Source organism: Montipora foliosa, chromosome 4, assembly GCF_036669935.1.
Source record: "Montipora foliosa isolate CH-2021 chromosome 4, ASM3666993v2, whole genome shotgun sequence".
In the NCBI taxonomy this organism is placed as follows: Eukaryota; Metazoa; Cnidaria; class Anthozoa; order Scleractinia; family Acroporidae; genus Montipora; species Montipora foliosa.
The window spans coordinates 47,517,743-47,539,860 of record NC_090872.1 but is presented as its reverse complement, the minus strand read 5'-3'; the positions used below and the strand labels follow the sequence as shown (position 1 = coordinate 47,539,860).

The following is a 22,118-nucleotide window of genomic DNA, read 5'->3' as shown; positions in this document are numbered from 1 at the left end:
TTTCCTCACTTCTTTAGTTGTTTTTGTTTGGACTAAAGAATCTCTCTGATTTTCTCGAATACCAGGTCGTTTGTTATGCTTACGGAATAGCCCTTTTTCTTCAGTTGTCGTTCCAAGGTAGCCACTAAACTTCGAAGGAAAGTCGGCTCGTATTCATTGACGTCTTTAGTGCGGACGGAGATGATAAATTGGTTGATGTATTCAGTATTCATTCTGCTCAACCGCTGGAATAACTTCCATTTTCCTGTCTTCGACTTTCGTTTTCAAAAGTCGTTTAAGTACTATTTCAAAAACGAGTGCGAGGGTTTCATCAGGTTTCCAAACTCGAGAAAACATTTGAAACCACGAGGCCGCAGGTGGAGTGGTTTTATTGTTTTTAAGCATTTGAAAACCTGATGAAACCCGAAGCACGAGTTTTTGAAATTTCTTCTCCAACAAAGAAAATTAGTTTAAATTATCATTTGAATAAGTTTTCTGAATTGAAGTATTGTTTTTGGTAAGCGGAATGTGAATTTGTCACGTACTTAAGCTTGCTGCTCTGTGACAGTTTTTGAATATTCATCATGTCACGTTGTTACCTAGCTGTTTGTCAGTTGTGAGCGAACACGTTGCTTCGCAAAGAAAATGGCAGAGTGCAGATTCAGACCTCCTAAAACTAGCTGAGAAGAGCAAAAGTGTGTGGCCAGTGCTATCCCGAGGTAACGTGTGCGTCTAGTTAAATGCAGGAGTAGGTAGTGCCATTTTAGGTCGGAAGTGTACAGCAAGGTTGGAAGCGAACCAAAAGACGAGGTTGCCACCATTGAGCGAGAATTTTTGGGGAGTTTAATAACTGTACCTTTACATTTAACGTCAGCAGTATATAATTTTAATTTAACTTTAAATAGGTTTAAAGTTTGTTTTGTAAAATTTGTGATTAAATAAACTTGTTTATCGTCATGTGTTTTTCTTTCTCTATGGGTATGCAGATTAATAAAATTTCCATCCATGTTTGAAAATATTTCCAAACACGCCGTGGTTTTCAACTCGTTTGTCATTGGGTTTCTAAACCCATCCACCTGACCAGAATGAGATGCTCTGGTTGGGTAACAGCTGCATGAATAATAAATGAGTTTGAGAAGCAATCGTTCATCTCGTTCAGTTTTTTGAGTGGCACTTCTGTTTTCTTGTTCTAAAATAAATTCCTGAACTGAGCAGACAGAAGCAAACCTTCCCTCGGCCATTTTTCAAAGCTCGCGGTTTTTGTGCAATGGCTGTCGGATGACGTTTCATTCCATACGTTCATTCATCACTAGTGAAATTTCTTCGTTCGCATTGCTGATTGGACGAACAATATTTCTTCACAGTAAAATTTTGTCGTTCGTGTTCCTGGTTGGCTACATTTAGATTCAGTACGAATTTTATTCACCATGATTTTCGTGGATAAATCTCAGTACCTATGAAATAAATCATGATAGCTGTGGTCCACACTGGTGGCTACGCAGTTATTCAAGTCGATCATTGGAGGGATATCAACTTAAGGCTATGTTTACTTTTTATTTGTTTAGAGCTCCTTTTGCCTCTGTATTGCAAGGGTGAGGCTAAATGGGTGGGTGGGTCGTGGTCGTGAGTCGTAGGTCGTGGGTCGTGGGTCGTGGGTCGTGGGTCGTGGGTCGTGGGTCGTGGGTCGTGGATCGAGGGTCGTCAGTTGTGGGTCGTGGGTCGTGAGTTGTTGTGGGTCAAGGGTCGTGGGTCGTCGGTTGTGGGTCGTGGGTTAGGTTTGTTTGAAGATAAAAAAAGATATACATTAGCTCCCTCAGTGCTCGGTCCAAATTTGCAATTGTCCGCTAACGAATATTTTCCCCGAACACCTTTTATGAAACGTTGAACAAAGGAAAAGTGTCTCCCATTAACTATAAACATTTTTCCTTCTGGTCCGGCAAACAATTTCGGTAAACATTAACGAAAGTGCTTGGAAGTACATGCTTAACATTGGCGTGCGCGTTTGCCGAGAATGAATGCATTTATCAAAAAATAAAACTATTAAACTCGCTTGTTTGTTCCGGAACTCACGCTAATGGAATAACGGAACTCACGTTACCCAACAACTTCGATATAATGATCTACTGCTTTTTGTCGGCATTTCAAGTAAAAGAAAAGAACAACTGATCAACTTTTGGGAAACACGAAAAAGCTGTGTCATGGCTGGAACCAAACTTTAGAGTCATTTTCTAGCAAACATCTCATGGGATTTTTGTCTTCATGTTTGGTCATGATGTATTGATTTCATGAAAGCTAAGGATCAGCCGTCGTGCATCCGCCTTGTAGCGACTGTTCGGTTGTTCGTTTGGTAGCGTGGGAATGCTCAAGTATGATTGCTTAAAAATAGCTGAAATGCACGTCTTTGCCAAAAGCCTTGCAGTAGCAGCCTTCGTCATGGAGGATACGCCGGTGAGTTGGACATTCTTACATCAGAATTGTTGTGGAACGTTAATGTACATGGGAAACCAGTTAATTGTAGTCGAATTCCATCGTCGTCTGTTTGAGGGAAGGAAATCCACTGCTGCTGCTGTGCGAAGCGGGCGGCTCAATGGATATTGAACGAGAGCATGGCCACGAGGTATTCGGTTCATTTTACATGCGGTCAGTATAAAACAAGGACTGCGGACCCGGACTGCGGACCGGGTATAAAAAGCGGACCAGGTAATTATAAAATGCAAACTGAACACAAAACACTGTGAAAAAGGCACAGAGCAAAGAAATAGCAATAGGCTAACGACCTGAAATGAAGTCCGACATGAGAATGGTGGAAATAATGTTTCGCGCCATAATTATCAACCATAGGGTTAAACTGGATATTTCTAGGCTTCTCAAAACGACGATCAATAGCTCACTGAAGGTTTTCGTTGAAACTGCAAAACGTTTGTATGTTGTATTTATCAGAGGAAGGACACGAAAGTAATTTATGAAATCCTTCATGGGGCACCAGCTTTACGTTTGAAAATCGAGAAATTTGACGGACTTCAGTGGGAGATGCTGATTTCAACAGAGTTTTGTTTTGATCCGAGACCATGCAAAACTAACTGGAAGTGTGGATATATATATCGAACACCACGCAAAGCGAAAACAAAACTATCTTGACCCCATCTACAAGCCTTCTTATTTTCCCACGAAAAATTCAGAAATATTCACTTATGCAAATTCCGTGCACATGACGTCATGTGCCCTGTCTATATCGATTGACAGGGCACATGACATATCTTCTGAACAGATTCCACTGTGATGTTCTGACGGGGATCTCGATCTATTCGCAAAATAAATACTTTGTTGCGATTGATACAACTTTTTGTTCACCTCATTGTCGCACGGGTCCGTCTGTAAACAGCACTCGACCAAGAGAACAACTGTTATAGTCTGTGTCCTGATTTACGCGTACACACTACCGACTTTATCTGAAGCCTCTTACGCAGACTTTGGAAGTAACGATTGCGTGACGAGCCAAAACACTCTACATGTGTGTTGAATCTATCCGTCCATCCTGGCTCGAACTACGACAACAACAGTCAGATTAATATAAAAGATGGAAATATACATAAAGTTAAAGTTTATGCCAAAATTGTTTCCGTTCTTCCCCATAACAATTTTTCCACTCTAGTGCTTAACTTCTTTTGCCTTAATTGTTGATTTCAGTTTACAGTGTCTTTTAAATCCGTGGAGTAAATTTACAATTTTGAGATAAATTTTTTACTCTCAGGCCCTGTTTCAATGACGTGTTTACAAGGCAGCTAGGGTTACCCTGGCGCTAGGGTAACCCTATCTGAGTGCTAGGGTACCCTAGTTCTAGCAGCCTTGTAAACGCTCTCGTAGGGACAACTCGCCTACCCGGGAAAACTTTTCAGTAGTTTTCATTGTGTTTGCGATGCTGGCGGTTACCAAGCACGCAAAGTTGTCCCGGTTGGTAGGGTAACCTTACCTGTGAGATTTTGCTTGTAAACCCGGGCTATCTTTGACCCTTCTACTAGGGTAACCTTACCCTAGCAGTAGGGTTACCCTACCTGCTTGTAAACAGGGCCTTACTTTCTCTAGCCCAGTCGATGTTGTAACTGAGCATTTCTGTGTACGTGACAATGTTTTGACACGGAATAAGAGTACCAAAGGCCTTTTTCAAAATCTGTATCTGGGCCAGTACAAACCTAGTTTTGTTGTAGACTCCATTGTTGAAAACTCAGGCCCTACTTCATACCTAGTCCGCAGTCGGTCCACGTTTTATACCTGGTCCGCAGTCCGCGTTTTATACCGGGTCCGCAGTCCGCAGTCCACGTTTTATACCGACCGTTTTTACATGCTAACTGCAGCCGTATTCCATTATCCCGGCAGTATTAATAAGTTTAGTTCAACTCGTATTCAAGTATTACAAAGACGCTTCCTTGCGTTGAATCACTAAAATAAGCTTGTGAATTTCAGCCTCAGTGCTTGCTTTAAAATATTCCGCTCAGGTAACTGAGATAATGCCACGTCTTTGATGATTCAAATTTCAATGGGATAGTCAGTGACCTGCGAATGGAACCAAAGACTTAGAGCGGTGATTATTTATTGAAACAAAATACCAATGTTAAGCATTTGGACTTACACTTTGAAGTGAATAGACTTTCCACGGTCTCTAATGCAATCTTGGTTGAGTGGCAAACACGATAATGCCCAATTATTTGAGGAAGATAGGGTTTTCTCCAAAAAAATTGGACAGGGGCGTATGGCTCTCTTCCCAAAACCCTTACCCCATTTATGACCTGACCCTTGAATGGCGGCAAAATGGCTCAAATTGATACACTATTTATGACCAAAACGGCTGAAAAACCATTTGGGCCCGAACATACCTATATCGCCCATACAAGGGAGTACCCCCCCCCCCCCCCGGGTGGTCATTCAAGGTATGTAAATTTTTCTGTGAAGGTTAAGGCAGACAAATGAATTGCCGCTTTCATAGCAAGGTTAAGTTCCTAAATTTTTTTTTCAGTAAACTATTTTACACGGTATCATGCGTTTTTGATTCATAAATATTTTGGAATTCAAATTTTCCGCGAAGTATTTTATTATTAGATTCCCCACGTTTCCCATACATTTACTGTAATTTTCTCCGTGTTTGTCCCCAACCAAGTTGGCGTCAGAAACCGTGAAAAGTTCTATTCTCAATAATGGACCTTTTTAATTTACCTTAATTTTTCCTTGTGCACCTCAAGTTATTTTTTCCTTTGTTTGGTTTTTGTTTCCGTGTGAGGGAATCTTTTTTGGAAACTATCTTCCCCCGCCCCCCCCCCCCCGCCCTCCAAAAAAGGCCTCCCCCCTCTGCATGTGGGAATTTTAGCTCACGTGTTTTCTGTTAAGACTAAAATGTAAACCGTGTTACTGCGCCATTACATCTAAGTTAAAAAAAACCTCCTTAGTATCGCCTTTTCAACAGTCAACAATCCCCTCATTCGCAAAAGACGACATAGCTTGGTCTAAATAGAGTTAATACTGAATTACTTTTTCTAGCGCTGCCAGACTCCAACAAGTGCCGAAAGCTCCCCAACGAAGTGAAGAAACAAGACAGAAGTTTACGAAGCTTTGTGACGCCCTTCTTTCCGCTGCAAAGCCTCCTGCTTACTATTCAGCTAAGAAAGATTTAACCAAATTCATTGATGAAACACCTGAAGAAAGGGAACATTGAATTACCTGGATAAAGTGGTGGGATGACCGCCGAACATTCATCTTTCCAGCATTTGCGCCATGGGGTGGTGCACCCAAGATGAACCAGGCAGAGGTTATACACGCCAGTTGGGCACATAGAGACCAAGAAAACATGACCCTCCTGGATGCTGCACAATGTCACGTCCGTGATCGTGTTCTACTTGAAACAGAATATGAAGGTACCAAGCAAGGAAATTCTCGGCCTGGAACTGGACCCAGTCTTATGCAGAGACGAGCACGGGAAACGGCAATTCAGCAAAGAAGGGCTGCCAGATTGGGCGAGGAGCTTTTGCGAGAAGATATCACTATTGCTGAACCAGAGCTTCAACATATCGGAAGGAAAGTTGATCCAGCTTGTAGTCATCACGCAGACAGTCGACTACTTCAACGACTTATCGAGCAGCTAGTACGGATCAAAGTCTAAAAATCTACAGGGTCTTGGCGTGATCTTGCCTCGAACGTAGGAGCGAATCAAGGAATCATGCTAAAATTAGAAGCCATAACAACAGCTTTGTCAGTTCAAGGTCAAATAAGAGTTTTACTGATGTACTTTATTCCACTTTATCTCTGAAAACAAGATCATTCACATTTTGATGTATTACATTGAAACACGCCAGGTTGGCTTGGTACAAGAATCGGCAACCTGTAGCAATGCAACCAAGAAAGGACGAACTTCAAACACGATCTGCGCAAACACTTAAATAACATTTGGGTGCTCTAAACAAACTTCTGAAAACACAAGCTACTGAGATTTTCCCCGAACTCGAATACTTGTTTATTACAGAAGGGCAAAATTTTCTTGTCACTGTCGAGGCACAACGAAAATTAGTTGGGCAAACGGATTAAAAAAGCACTTGTTCGCTCGCACTTCAGAGGAAAACAAACAAACAAACAAATCAACTTTTTCTTTATGTCCAAAGGAGTACAGATAATTGTTATTTCATTCCAGTTGACTATAAAAATTCGATTTTCATTCCTGAAAAAAGGAAGAACCGATTAAACCACCCTTTAAAAATACCCATCCACTTTAAATAACGCATCCGTAAAAATAACAAACGGTTTAGTGCCCAAGGAAAGAATTTGTGTGCTAAGTATGAGCTAATACTGGTATTCTGTTTTGTCGTTGTCGTTCTTCGTTTTCGCTCACTCCTTTCGTTTCTGTTCTAGACATCATGTAACCTTATCAGAGCTTCTAAAGATATGCCAAAAATTGAAATACAAAGAAAAACGCGGCTCTAAGCAAATTAAAAATAAACACTCAGCTTTAAGTTTACATTCCGCCGATGCTTGACTTGAATAACTGCGTAACCACCAGTGTGGACCACAGATATCACGATATGTCAAACTGGATTGAAACTAGGGAAAAATGCAGAAAGAATGCATCTTCCAAACTGTTTTCCACCTGAACACGAAAAGCGTTTGACCGTGTAAGAACTTTCGTTGATATATAGTATGGCCTTGTGGCCGCGTCGAGCCACAGAAAGCAGGCGAAAAATGAAGCCTTGCTTATGTTCAGGTGAGTTCACTTAGGTTGAGCCATCGAAAAAAAGTACCTGGTCAGCAGTCAACTTCAAAAAACAGCTGACCTCGGTGAGCTTAAGCTTAAGCCCGCGATATGTTCATGTGATACTGGTCAGCAGATAACTTGTTCTGACAGGTGTCAATTAATCAAAAGATAGATGTCCAATATCAAAAATGTATGCTGTAAACTAGCACAATACTGGTCACATTGGCATGCATGAAGGGGTGGACGGACCGACGTACGGACGGTCATGACCTCATGGCTATAAAACCCAATTTTCTTGCATCGATGGGTTACCATATTTTCTTAACAATGGTGCTCGGCGCGCGCGGAGCTCCGCTATAATCAAAGAAAGGACATTTGGCTGGCTTTCTGAGCCATTTACATTGTTCGCAAGCACCCTGAAGGACAGATGATGCATTTTTTTTAGAAACACACTTACCAAATAAAATTGAAGCAAAATAACACCTTTCTGTGTAGTGGAATAATAAATCTCTCATTCGATGGTTTAACATATAATACTCGCGGACATTTTTCTCATTGCTGGTATTTTTCCTCACCCCTGCGGGGCTCCGAAAAATACTACGCACCTCGTAAAATATCTGAGCGTATTATATGTTAAACCATCGAATAAGATTTATTTACACTATAGCTAGTTTACAGCATATATCTTTAATATTGGACATCAATGTTATGGTCAATTGACACCTTTCAAAACAAGGTATCCGCTGACCAGTATCACGTGACCATATTGTTATATCCGGGGTCCTACGTTCGGTGCGCTTGCGTAGTAGGGCTCAGAAAGTGTAGTTCTGTTTTCTGTTCAGGTTCGGTTCTGTAAGCTGTTCTGTATTCCAGCTCTTGATATACTATGTACATGATTCACCAGTTATAACATTTTGGCGACGAGGATAGGATTCTCTCCGATTTCGTTGTGATACGTGGCCATCCCTATTCTTCTTTGTATGATTTTATTCTGTGTTCATTTCTTCAATACATTCGTGCACGTGGTTGCCTGCGCATTTGTGGTTTTCATCATGTCTTCGGCAACGCTGCTTGGCTCCGTCGGGGAGTTGGATCAGTCGATTGAGACACTTACCGCTTATTTCGAAAGACTGGAACAATTCTTTGAAGCTAATAGTATTGGCCATTATCCTGCTGATGCTACCGCGGCTGTTATTCAAGCGACCAACAGGAAAAAAAGTCGCTGTAATGATTTCGGTACTCGGTAAGAACATGTATGGAACTCTTCGTGATTTATGCAGTCCAGAGAACCCGAAAGATAAAACGTTTGATGCATTACGTGATTTAATGCAGTGACATTTTAAGCCCAAGCGACTGGAAGTTGCGGAATCGTGTAGATTTCACCGTAGGTTTCAAGAAGAAAACGAAAGTGTTTCTAATTACAGTGCCCGTCTTAGACATCTGGCTTCCACGTGTAATTTTGGTGAATTCTTGAACCGCTCACTTCGGGATCAATTTGTGTGTGGCATTTGCAACCCAGCTACACGGAAAAAAATCCTGAGCGAAGATCGCTCGTTTCAAGAGGCCCTTCAAGTGGCTGTTGCTGATGAAATAGCGGCCAAGGAGTCACTGCAAGTTTCATCAACAATTACCTCAGCCTGTGAATTCAGTTACCAGGGATTCTTTTTGTCCTTCTTCTCGTGGATATACAGGTTTACAGTTTGGTTTGCAACAAGGTGCTCGTCAACCTTCGAATTTGTCACCGGCGACTTCTTGTACTTACTTCTCATGTGGTAGCCCGGATCACTTATGGCCTAAATGCAAATTTAGAAATGCTGTATGCCGGAACTGTAACGTAAAGGGCCATATTGCTCCAGTTTGCAAAAAGAGTGGTATTAACACCATGTGTGCTGAAGAAGAACTTGCACAAGAACCGGTATGTGAGAACGACGAACTTTATGTGGTTTATGACGTCAACACTATGTTTAGATCTGAAAATTCTGTGCAGCTGAAGATTGAAAACACTAATTGTTGAATGCAGTTAGACACTGGTTCCGCTTTGTCTCTTGCTCCAATCAGTTTCATTAAAGAAGTTTGTCCTGATGTCAAAATTAATCCTACAAATGTTATTCCGGTGAAACTGTGCGCCCTTTAGGAGAGGCTTGTGTGAATGTTGAGTACTCGGGATCCCAGTATTCATTACCCTTATTTATTGTGAAAGAAGGATCCTGTGCATTGTTTGGACGAAATTGGCTTATGCATATCAAGTTGGATTGGCAAAACCTGCCAGGTTTGAATAATGTTGGAACTTTGCCATCTGATTTGCCTACAATTCCAGCTACCTCTGGAGATCAGACATTAAATTCTGTCCTTGAGCAGTATAGTGAATTGTATCAACCTGAACTGGGGTGTTATACTGGTAAGCCTGTTGTGTTAAATGAAAGTCAAGGGGCCAAATTTCACAAAGCAAGAACAGTTCCTTATGCTTTGCAATCAAAAGTGGAGAGTACCTTGTTGAAAATGGAAAAAGATGGCGTGATTGACAGAGTTACTACTGCTGTTAGTGCTGCCTCTATTGTAGTAGTTGGAAAGAAAGACAGTGATGAAGTACGTGTATGCAGAGATTTTAGCGTAACACACAATGCATGTGCTAATGTCGAGACCTACCCTATGCCGCAGATTGAGGACATGCATTCAGCCTTGAGGGGATGTACTGTGTTTAGTGTTCTAGACATTAAGCAGGCCTATCACCAAATACCAATTGCAGAAGAATCACAGTCCCATCTGATAATTAATACTCACATTGGTTTGTTTGCATTTAAAAGACTACCAAATGGAACTCATTCTGGTCCCGCTATTTTTCAGAGAATCATGGACAGTTTGCTGTCTGACATTCCCAAAGCTGTAAGTCGTTTGGATGATATTCTTGTAGCTGGAACTGACCCAGAAGATCACCTTCGCACCCTCTCTCTTGTGCTGGAACGTCTTCGTTCTGCAGGTTTCAAACTGAACAAGACCAAGTGCAAATTCCTTCAGCAATCAGTAGTTTACCTAGGTCACAAGCTCGATGGAGAGGGCTTACATCCTACCGACGATAAACTTGCAGCCATCCGTGATGCTCCAAGGCCTACGGATATTACCACATTAAAGTCTTTTCTGGGACTTATAATGTTCTATTCAAGGTTCATGCCACATCATTCCACCGTACTGGCACCTCTTCACAATCAGCACAAGAAAGATACCCCTTAGAGATGGTCCAAAATTGAAGAAGATGCATTTAATTCAGCAAAGAACTTGTTACTGAATTCTCAGACATTAGTACACTATGATCACACTCTGGCCCTGTTCCTTTCATGTGATGGTTCATCTTACGGTGCAGGAGCAGTTCTGTCTCACAAGATTGGTGGGTAATTCCCACCCGTGGCCTTTGCTTCTTGTACTTTGACAAGTGCCCAACAAAATTACTCCCAATTGGAAAAGGAGGCTCTGAGTATCATTTTTGGATTGAAACGATTCCGCCAGTATTTGTATGGCCGTTCCTTCACAATTTTAGCAGATCATCGACCACTGCTAACTCTTTTTGGACCACATAACCTATTCCTGCTCATTCTGCAGCTCGACTTCAAAGGTGGGCCCTTATCCTGGCTTCATACAACTACAACATTGAGTACCGGAGCACTGTTGCACATGCTGATGCAGACAGCATGTCCCGTCTTCCTTCACCTCAGACATGGTCACCCAAGTGTGAGAATGTTGAATGCTACTTCTTGGATTCTGAGGTTGTAACCAATGTGACCAGTCAGATGATCAAGAAAGAGACCCAAGTCGATCCAGTGCTGTCCAAAGTGTACACTTATGTTATTAGTGGCTGGCCTGGTGTTGTAGATCCTACACTTGTACCTTGCAAGAGCAAACGAAATGAGCTGACTACCCAACAGGGCTGTATACTGTGGGGCACTCGTGTTATTGTACCTCCTTCGCTTCAGAAGAAAGTTTTGGAAGAATTACATGAAACTCATCCTGGAATTTCCCGCATGAAGGCATTGGCCAGGTCTTATGTTTGGTGGCCCAGCATCGACTCACATATTGAAAGAACTGTTTCCTGGTGTACCACCTGCCAGTCTCTGAGATCAGCACCCCCTACAGTTCAAATTCATCCCTGGATCTTCCCAGCATGGCCATGGTCCTGTATTCATGCAGATTTTGCTGGACCAATAGGTGGGTGTACTTACCTTGTTGTTGTTGATGCATACAGCAAATACCCGGAGGTGGTGAAAATGACCAGTACTACATCCTCAGCGACCATCACTGCATTACGTGACATTTTCAGTAGGCATGGTCTTCCAGAAATTCTTGTTTCTGACAATGGGTCACAGTTCAGTTCAACAGAATTTGAACAGTTTTGTGCTAACAATGGCATTATGCATCGTACATCTGCACCTTACGAACCATCCACCAATGGTCAGGCTGAACGAGTGGTACAGATTTTGAAGTCTGCAATAAAACAAGCCCAGGCCACTCAAACGGATGTGTCTGCTGTAATTGCCAAATACTTGTTGGTTTATCGAAACACTCCACATTCTACTACAGGTGAACCTCCTTCACTGCTCGTGATGGGTAGGAGATTGCGTACACGTCTGGATTTACTGACTCCTTCTGTTAAAAAACATGTTGAAGCTCGTCAATATAAGACCATGATAAGTCGCACTGCAAAAAGAGGCCTCCGCCAGTTCAATGCAGGTGATCCTGTCCTAGCACGTAATTATGGGAGGGGAGAGAAATGGATGCAAGGTGTTATTACTGAACTTCTTGGTTCACGACATTACGTAGTTGATGTGTCCCGTTCTTTGTGGAAACGGCATGTTGATCAACTCCTTAGCCGACCTGTAGGTGTAGTTCCATCGACCAATGACTCAGTGATTGATCAGCTGCCTGAGATGCCTTCTCGTATGGATACCTCAGGGGTGGATGACCTTCCTTCGATGTCAGATGAAATTCCATTGGCTGGTAGCTGTCAACCTTCTCCTGTGGACAGCCGAACACTGAGAGTTTCCAAGCCTCATTCAGATCTTGACACTGCTATGACAACTCTGCCTAGTTCCCAGTTGGACATTCCAGAAACTGTCACTGGTGATGATACTTTCAGAGCTCATTCAAGTTCTTCATGTGACATTTCCGTACCTACTAATATGGAAAAATGCTATCCCACAAGGACCAATCGGGGTCCACCTATCTATTTGCGAGATTATGAACTAAAGTGAAAACACTAGCTGACCTTAATGTTGTTGAAAACAACAGTTGTTCAGTTGAGATTAAGTGACTGCTTCCCTTGAAGGGGGAGATATTATATCCGGGGTCCTAGGTTCGGTGCGCTTGCGTAGTAGGGCTCAGACAGTGTAGTTCTCTTTTCTGTTCAGGTTTGGTTCTGTAAGCTTCTGTATTCCAGCTCTTGATATACTATGTACATGATTGACCAGTTATAACACATATCACGGGCTCAAATTAGACCTTACCGAGGTCAGCTGTTTTCTTGAAGTTGACCGCTCACCCGCGACTGGTTGTTGACTGGATCGCAGGCTCAAGCCATTGGCGTTCAGACACTCACACTCACACCTGAACGAGCCTTAATTTTTTGCACTCTTTCTGTGGCTCGACGCGACTACACAGCCATGCTACGTCATCAAAGCTCTTGACAGTCGATGCTTTTTGTGTTCAGGTACGGTTTGGAAAATATATTTTTCTTGCATTTTTCGCTGGTTTCAATCCAGGTTTAACATAATATAGTTGTAGTTATTCAAGTCAAGCATTGGAGGGACATAAACTTAAAGCTGAGCGTTTATTTTTCATTTGTTTAGGGCTGCTTTTTGCTCTGAATTGCAGTCTTAAGATTTTTAATTTCAAATGTACTAAGGTTGCAAGATGCCCGGACGGCCTATGTCAGAAGAACAGAAACGAAAGAAGAGAGAAAGAGAACGAGAACGAGAACGAGAACAACAAAACGGTACACCAGTAATAGCTTAAAGTTGGTGGGAGAAGTTACTCCACAAATTCTTTTCTTGGACACTAAACCGTTTGTTATTTCTACGGATGAGTTATTTCAAGTGGATGCATATTTCTAAAACGTGGTTTAGTTGTTTTTTCCTTTGTTCAGGAATGAAACTCGAATTTTTATTGTTAACTGGAATTAAATGACAATCATCTGTATTCTTTTTGGACAGAAATAATCGATCTGTTGCTGGTTCGTTTGGCCTTAAAATGCGAGCGAACAAGAAGTTTTTTTACTCCCCTTCCCTAACTGTTTTTCGATGTGCCTCGACAGTGACAAGAATTTTGCACTTATGTTCTAAACATGTAATCGCAATGAGCTCTCGTAAAAGTATAAAGAGAAATATCACCAGCTTGTGTTTTCAGAAGTTTGTTTAGAGCACGTACAGGTAATTTGTTGGAGATCTTGTTTCAAGTTGATGCAAAATAATTGCTTGTTGTCTATCCGTCAAAAAAAAAAAAACAGACAGAAATTTGGGGTGCCAATTACATATTTGAACTGTGCCCAGCAAGTTTCCTGCTTACTGTTGACTGGACAATGCGAAGAACAACAGAAAGGCATAGAAATGGCATCAGATGGAATTTCACAAGTATGCTTGAAGACCTAGACTTTACAGACAATATAGTCCTAGTTTCATCAAAGTACGAGCACATACAGAACAAGACCGTGACTGACTAGTAGATAATGCAGGAAGAGTGGGGCTGAAACTGAATGCCCAAAAATGCAAATTGATGAGAATAAATACAAGAAGAGAAGACAAAGTAATGATAAAAAGAGAGGAAGTCGAAGACGTCGAAGAGTTTGTATATCTGGGTGTGACGGTGGCAAAACAGGGTGGTGGCACAAGGAGCATTTTTCAACTTGAAGACCTGGAACACATGGAGCATTGGTAGGAACACATAAATCAAACTGTTTAAGACCTTGGTACGACCACTTCTACTGTATGGATGTGAAGCATGGAAACTAACAACTGCTGAGGAGAAGAAGCAGAACGGATTTCAATTCTCATGCCTGAGAAGGATTCTAAGAATTTGGTGGCCGCAACATATCCGAAACGACACAATTCCCCAAATAACAGACGCAAAGAAGATCAACGATGAAGATGGAATTGGATTGGCCACGTGCTCAGAAAGGGGAGGAATGATGACTGCAAGGTGGCGATGGAGTGGAAACCTGAAGGGAAGAGAAAACCACTTGGAGAAGAACAGTGGGAAAAAGAATCCAGGCAAGAGAGGTGGACCAGCTCGGCGGAAGTCAGGGACGCAGGGCAAAGACAGGGCTAGTTGGAGAGAGAAAGTTACAGCCTTATGCGCCTCATGGCGTGGAGAGAACTAACTAACTAACTAACAGCAAGAGAAAAATCTTTAGAAGAAAGCGAAGAAAATGATTTAATCAAGCAGTACCCAGAAACACCAAAACGTGGAAAATTCCAAAATCCTTTATTTCCACTAACCGCACAGCCAGTAAGAATAAAGTTGTGAATGATAAAATGTAAATAGTGATTAGTGTTGCTCTCCTGGTCAATTTCTGCCACGTTCTGAGTTTAATTTTAGAAGACCTCCATTAAGCAGTCAACCTCTATTAAGGACGGTGTCTAGTATTGTTATTGTGCATACGTTCTGCACATCTCGAGATACTCACATTTCCTATTGCTGGTGCTTATTAATACAGGGATATTTTTGCGCGGTTCAAAAAGAATATTGGGGGTAACCACGCATTTTTTAGAGATAATTGAGCTTCAATTTGGAAAAGAACGCCATACATTGCTTAGTATTTTAAAACTTTTTACAAATTAAATTAATTATCTTCGAAAAATGCGTGGTTACCCCTAATTTTCTTTTTGGATTTCACTGACACTTGTTATGATCTGCTTTTCCCGCATATTCAATAAATCGCGCAAAAATACCTGCGAATTGGTTGGCACCGTCCTTAAGCGGTCACCTAGCCATTTCCCAAGGGTGACCGCTTAATAGAGCTTTGACTGTACTACGAAAACCACGGGGTGCGCGATAGGCTTTACGTAAGGTAAAGTTCCTGTAGCTTCTAACGGTTTTTTTTTTTGCCTTTTGAATTCGAGATGACTCCCTCATCAAGGTTTATGTAAAACCTCCCGTAGAAGGTGTTTTCCTTGTGGCAGTTGGTACCTATCAGCTAAACTATTTCGAGGCTGAGCGACTTTGCCAGATACATCAAGCAACATTGGTCTCTTTGGATCAGCTCACACAGGCTTGGCAGGCGGGACTGGAACTCTGCAGGTAGTGCCTACAGCTTTGTTTTCAGATCTCGAATTTCAGAAGCACATTACTTTAACAATAGGGTTTTAGTATGTTAAGGAAAGACTACCAAATTCGAAATCTCTCACTGGTGTAGCAAGGTTTTTGCACGCGGTTGTTAGACTGTTCACCATTTGCCGTAATTTTGCGGACAATAATAATAACGTGGCAATTAATGTTCTGTTCTTTCTGTTTTGAAAGTACTGAATGAAGAGATCACCAATGAGGTCTTGATTAAACATTACACCAAACATATTAATACCACCCAAGTTGTGATATGGCATGCGGAAATAAGTAAACAAGTCAATATATAACTTTCAAAAGCAAAAAATGGGAGCATAACCTCATTGTGAATTAGCTTTCAAGGAGCCGTGTTTTTGCTCTATGGGCTGCTTGCATGACCTGGCCAGCAAGAGGCAATTGGACTTAAATATTGTGATCATGGGTTTTAAGTCTACCTTGCATAACTAAGGTAGACGCATTTACATCCTAGGTGATCTAGGGGCAGTTTGTGAGGCACAGGAAACAAAAAGTATGCAGAGTGAGCTGGTATACATAATTCCTCGCGTTCTTTCATTCTAGCCAGTGTCAGAGCACGTGACCTTTTTACCCAATAGTAGGATCCACAAATTAATGATAAAAATTCTCTTCGATAGTTATCATAAGCATCCTCATTAGTAATAGTAATAGGAAGGAGTGGAGTACAATTGCTTGAGCGCCAATTACGAAACAAACAGGTGCACACAGATCCAATCAGATTCGAATATTTTGTAATAGATATATCTTATCAGATGTTTTGGTGTGTAGTATCACTAAGTATTTTACCAGTTGTACTGTATTTCGATGAGTTCGCTAGGGCAAGTCAAAATGCAAACAACGAGCAGAAATACTCAGCGATACTACACACCAAACCATCTAATAAACCATTTATTATCCAACTTTTTTTGCACTAAATTTTTAGTAGATGAATTGTGAACAACCGAGAACGAGTGGCAGATTTGTCCGTTGCGGGCAATGTCAGCCACTAAAGTATTCAAACAGGTTCTCTACTGTACAATAACCAAGTGTACAATATCGTGGAATATTTGTACTTGTTTCGTGTTTTTTTTGTACAATAGCTAATACATTTGGATAATAATTACGATTATTATTATTATTATTATTATTATTGCCATTACTGTCGTTGGTATTGTTGTTGTTATTGTCATTGTTTTTTTTATTTATTTTTTTTTTACAGAGCGGGCTGGTTGAGTGATGGAAGAGTCGCTTATTCTATGCAGCGAGGGATCAGTGGCTGTGGAGACAGATCTGGTATTATAGATTATGGCATTCAAGCTGACAAAAATAATACCTTTTTTGACGCGTGGTGTTTTCAGAAATAAGAGTGTCAGGGAAGACCTTATATTCACATCAGAAATTTAAAGAGTACCAGTCTCATCATTGAACTGATAGCCTTTATTATTTATGAAGGAGAGTACGAATGATAATGCGAGGTTTTAAGTGATATTTTAGATTGTAAATGTCTAGCAATCAGGTTTCTATCATCTTCACTACAGTCTATTACATGTGCATTTATCTAAAGAAGTTTTCCTTTTCTTTTTTTTTTAAAGGAACGTCATAGGCTCGACCTCGTGTTTCCTTTTCAAAACGAAATTTTTGTCACTTTTTTTTCGAACCTCTTGAAGCCAGAAAATGCATGTTACGTTAGATTACGTTGGGCTACGTTACGTTATGTTACGTTAAGTAAAGTTAAGTTAAGTTAAGTTATGCTACTTTATGTTACGTTTTGTTATATCTAAAAAATAAACATTTTCGTTGAAACGACTTGGGCACGCTCATCAGTCAAATACAAACCATACCACCTCCAGACCCATGATATCACGGGGAATTTATCATTGGCTTGGTGTTGAAATTTCTCTGTCACGGGGTCAAGTAGACTTTATATAGTACTCACTGTATAGCGAAGTAAACATACTCCCCTCCAGGATTGGCCTAAATTAAAATGACTTGGAACCCTTCTTGTCTGTCCCCGGTGGAGTTGGATTGAAATAATTCGCCAAAGTCTCCCGAATAGCGTAGATTTCATTGTCCGTGTATTGGTATTAACCTTAAACTAAGCACCAACCAAGTAGTGGGAACTCTGTTGACCGATTTTACCTCAAATCACATTAGAAAGGTGGACTACATTGGAGAGTGTTTCAGCTTACACACCACATGAACTATCAGGAAAATTTGGTTTCATCAAACGTGTTGATAAAATTACATCTCGTAGGTGTTCGCAAAAGCGGTCCGCCAATCTTCTCCCTGTTTCGCCTATGTAGGTCTTCTTACATAGAGTGCAGGTTATGCCATAGATGACATTTTGGAGATGCATGTAAAGCGGTCAGTGATTCTAAAGCATCGATTCGGTCCTGAGATCTTAAACAGGTTAGAAATAAAAGGACAAGTTTTGCATCGTGTGCATGAACATTCGAAAGTTTCCGGTTGCTTGTCAGATGATGACATGACGGTTCAAGTTAGACTTACTATCAGGAAAATTTGGTTTTATCAAACGAGTTGATAAAGGTCGAATTACCACCGTGAACGATTTGGAAAGCTGACGTTCTGAGCGTTAGCCCTTCGTCAGAGCAAACAGAGGAATTGTGGGTGTTGTGGGTGTTGTTGGTTTTTATGCGGGAGTGGGGGAGCTTTGCCATTGGTGGAAATATGGTAACATGAATTTGTGAATAAAGTAATGAATGGAATGACAGGCGTTCATTGATTCGGTGAGGATTTTTTTTCAATCAGTCAATCTTTATTTGCCTCAATTCTAAATAACATAAACTTTAAAACATTCAGTTAGTGGCGAGGAGACCTCTAAAAAAAACCATAGGGCTTATACTGAGAGATCTCCTTGGTGATACGTAAATAAGAAATCAATTACAGCAAAAGGTGAACGTAGAAAACGAAATGAAAGGAGTAAAAGAAATTAACCTGATCTTTCTATGGCTTCATAGTTTATGTTATTTGCTTTTATTTTGAGTAACATTTACAAATGTTAATAAAATCAAAAAACTGTCTTTTAAAGGAAGATAAACTGGAAAGGGATGTAATTGAAAGTGCCAATGTATTCCAGATTTGTGGTCCTTGATAGAGTATATTGAAGTGCTTAATGATAGAGGAAAGAGGATAGAGGATAGAGTGTACCTAGTCGAAAGATGAATTTTTGTTCCAGATTCTTGGGGCTTTCTGTGTTCCCGTGGTGTAAGGATAGGCCGCAAAGTGTCATGATGTGGTGGGAGTGATTAAAAAGATGAAAAGGGCACGCAACTGGTTTTGATGCATCTGTGTCGTTTTTTTCTACAACTCGTAGGTGTTCGCGAAAGCGGTCCGCCAATCTTCTCCCTGTTTCGCCTATGTAGGTCTTCTAACATAGTGAACAGGTTATGCAACACCTGACATTTGCAGAGGTTCGTGTAAAGTGGTCAGTGATTTTAACGGATCGATTCAGTCCTTAGGTCTTAACCATGTTAGAAATGAAAGGACAAGTTTTGCATTCTGTGCGTGAACATTTGAAAGTTCCCGGTTGGTTGTCAGATGACCACATGACGGTTCAAGTTAGACTTACAAACAATTGGATTCATTACCTACAACAAGAAGGTGTCTTCAAATTGAAGATGAAAAGCATAGTGATTAAAAGAAAACCCACTGAATTCGGGTTTGGAAAAATAACTCATCAATCAATACTTGTTGCCAAGTATTGGTAGCAATATTTTAATTAATTACACATAAGAAATGCAAAGTATAAAAAATATTCCCTAACTGTTAACTGAACAATTCCAGATAGTTTGATATTGTAAGACAAAATGGTAGATTATGGCTTGCATGGTAACTCAAAGGTTTTTTCCATTCATATTTTTGAAAAGAGCCTTTACAATCAAAACATCACTTGTATTTACCACTTTCCAACGAAACCACGAGTAAGTCTAAATTAAATGACTTTGGAATTCACTTAAACTATACAACGGTATTACACCCTCAAAATAGGCGAGCATTCGATTAAAATTTCTCCATGTAAAACAGGAAACAGCGCCCAATGCTAACATGTCATCACATTCTTCTACTAGCTTGTTAAGGATCTCAGATTCGTCAGAATCTCCACTAAACATCGCAACAATTATGTCGTCCATAATAATGGTTTGAGGAAACTCCCGAGTGGGAGAATTGGACCGTTTCGATGGGAAAGTGCCATTCCATTTTTCATTGGTTGGTCCAGACAGTCAAAACCGGTAGGTATGATACAACGGAAAGCACCATGGACTCTAATGTCATATCATGCTTTTATTCAGCATGTGGGGAAATTTTCCTACTATGATTCTTTTTAACGAATTTGTTTTTGGAATCTCCGCTAATGTTTTACTCTAAAGAGAGTCCTCATTAAAGTGGTCTTTCTATCTTCAATTTCTAGGAAACAAACCTAAAAGGTTTATAAGTGAAGAATTGAATACTCCCGCCAGCAAACGCCTTTTTGCTGAAATAAGAGATAACTGCTTCATACATTCCACCAATGCTTGTGGTGACCTATCATCACTGCAAGACATCCAGTCATGGAAAACTCTTGTAAGAGCTGCAGAAATGCACCAATCTTGGAGCTGGCAAAAATAGTGAGAGGAGAACATCTAAATATTACAGGTGCTTACCATTAAGCCAAAAAATCTGGAAATTTCGGTTAGAGGTCAAATGGAAAGGCAATTTTCGGGAAATCTTTTCCGAAATTGTGGACAAGAGGTAGTCCACTTTTTCCGTTCGGAACAGAATTCGGGAAATTCCCTTACCATTTGCGAGAATCGTTCCGTTTCCAGGCCCTTTCTCGTGATTTTCGCGCGGTTTTACATGTGTTTTGAATGTGGCGTCTTAATACCAATGTAGTTCTTGCCTGTTTGCCTCGCCCACTATGGAAGATTTGGTGATGAACCGTTTTGCTTTCGTTTTTTGCAAGTCAGGGATATTCACATGACTTAACGACCCAGAATATTGCCGGCATGAATGGGAGTGGAGTGCTCCTGTCATTCAAAACTTTGTAAGCTTGAGCTTGTTTATCTTTTTGGAGTGGGAGAAATTTCATTTGTGGGGGAAGACATTCGTGCTGCTTCATTACAACAAGCAGGGGCCTCAACATCAACCGCTGAAAGCCCAGAATTCTTGGAAAGGTGGGAACACAATAATGTTCGACTCCTGATTTGCTGAATTTAACGCGATATCAGATCACAAAGTGACGGTTGAACAATGTATGCGCAAGTGGGTGAAGCTTGAGATCAAACAAAAAGAAATTCAAGATAACAACGGAGAGTATGGGAGTGAGTCCAAAGATCAAACCAAGTTTTACTTTTGATAGTACTTCTTCTAGTACCACTGGTACAAATCAGTGTGACAGTGATTGTGAGGAAGCGAGAAAGAAAAGGGTAAAGATGCCAAGAATGAAAAGGAAATGCAAGTCTCCTTCAGTAGAAATGCTGAAATTCCTTCAGTCGTACAGTGAGAGGAGGAAAAAAGTTGAAACAGAGAAACTGGCTTTACTGAAAAGTATAACGGAAGACAAGAAGGAATTTTTTTTTTTTCGCAATTCCATGATGTGCTTAAAAATAAATAAGAATTGCAGTAATTTTCTCTTGAGTTTACAATTTAAATGGGGGTGTTTATTTAAGCATATGTTGTTGCAGTATAAAAATATAAACATTAATGAAGCTGGACAGAGCAATGTTTTTCTCTACTAATCTCAATCTGTTACTTGACTCACACTTGCTGAAATAGTTTCGCTTGTTTATTTTACACCCAGATTAATTTAACTGTAAAGAAAAGGTTATTTGTTTTGCCAAATGTTGTCATAATCTGTTCATTTTTTCCTTCAGCAGCATGATTAAACATATATAAAACTGTTGTATTGAGCCCTTAAACTGCTGTTTAAAAGTAAAAACTAAAATCCAAGCTTTCGCCGATCAACGGCATCATCAGAGATGACAAAATATTCCGCGCACGCTATATATGCAGGGTAAGATGTGTAAAAGATGTGGCGTATGTATGAAAGCTATAGAAATAAACTGTGAGTGGAATACAGAGCTCTAATGATGGAGTGTCTCTAAACAAAGGACCTCTAAAAGCGCTTAGGAATCGTCTCAAAATAGAATATTAAAATAGAAGGTCTGCGAATTCAGTACATTCTTCTTGGGAATTGAGTGCGGGCTTGTTTTTTCTTATGTAAAATGCTTCGTAGAGTGCCCAGAAACAACATCGCGTGGCCTGTCATTGTTATTACTCGATTTCAAAGTCACAATATCCAAGGATGGCAACAGCTCTTTTGAATTCTACAAAAAAACAGCCAATAAACCTCAATTTGTCCACCATCAATCAGCTATGCCAACCAAATCCATCCAGTAAACAGTATAGAGCAGACAAAACGCCCACAAAATCCTCAACGAGATCCCCAACCTGGCAACACAGAATGTTCATATCTTTAGATCCCTTACATCTCTGAACGACTCAATCACAGGATCACTAACATTTTTAGAAAAGAGAACATCCCAGTATGCATTGCCCACAAACCTTACACGCTCAGACAAGCCCTATCCCGCCT

General features: G+C 40.6%; 1 protein-coding gene across 2 annotated transcripts in view; it reads left to right on the top strand.

The window, feature by feature from the left end:
* LOC137999297 (stabilin-2-like) overlaps positions 1-17,317 on the top strand; it is a 37,270-nt gene extending 19,953 nt beyond the window's left edge. For both annotated transcript variants that reach the window (XM_068845133.1, XM_068845132.1), the window contains exons 4-5: positions 15,313-15,490; positions 16,746-17,317. In XM_068845133.1, coding sequence (XP_068701234.1) covers positions 15,313-15,490; positions 16,746-16,890 — 323 coding nt within the window. In that variant the 3' untranslated portion in view covers positions 16,891-17,317. The remainder of the gene's footprint in view (positions 1-15,312; positions 15,491-16,745) is intronic.
* Positions 17,318-22,118: the final 4,801 nt, after the last annotated feature.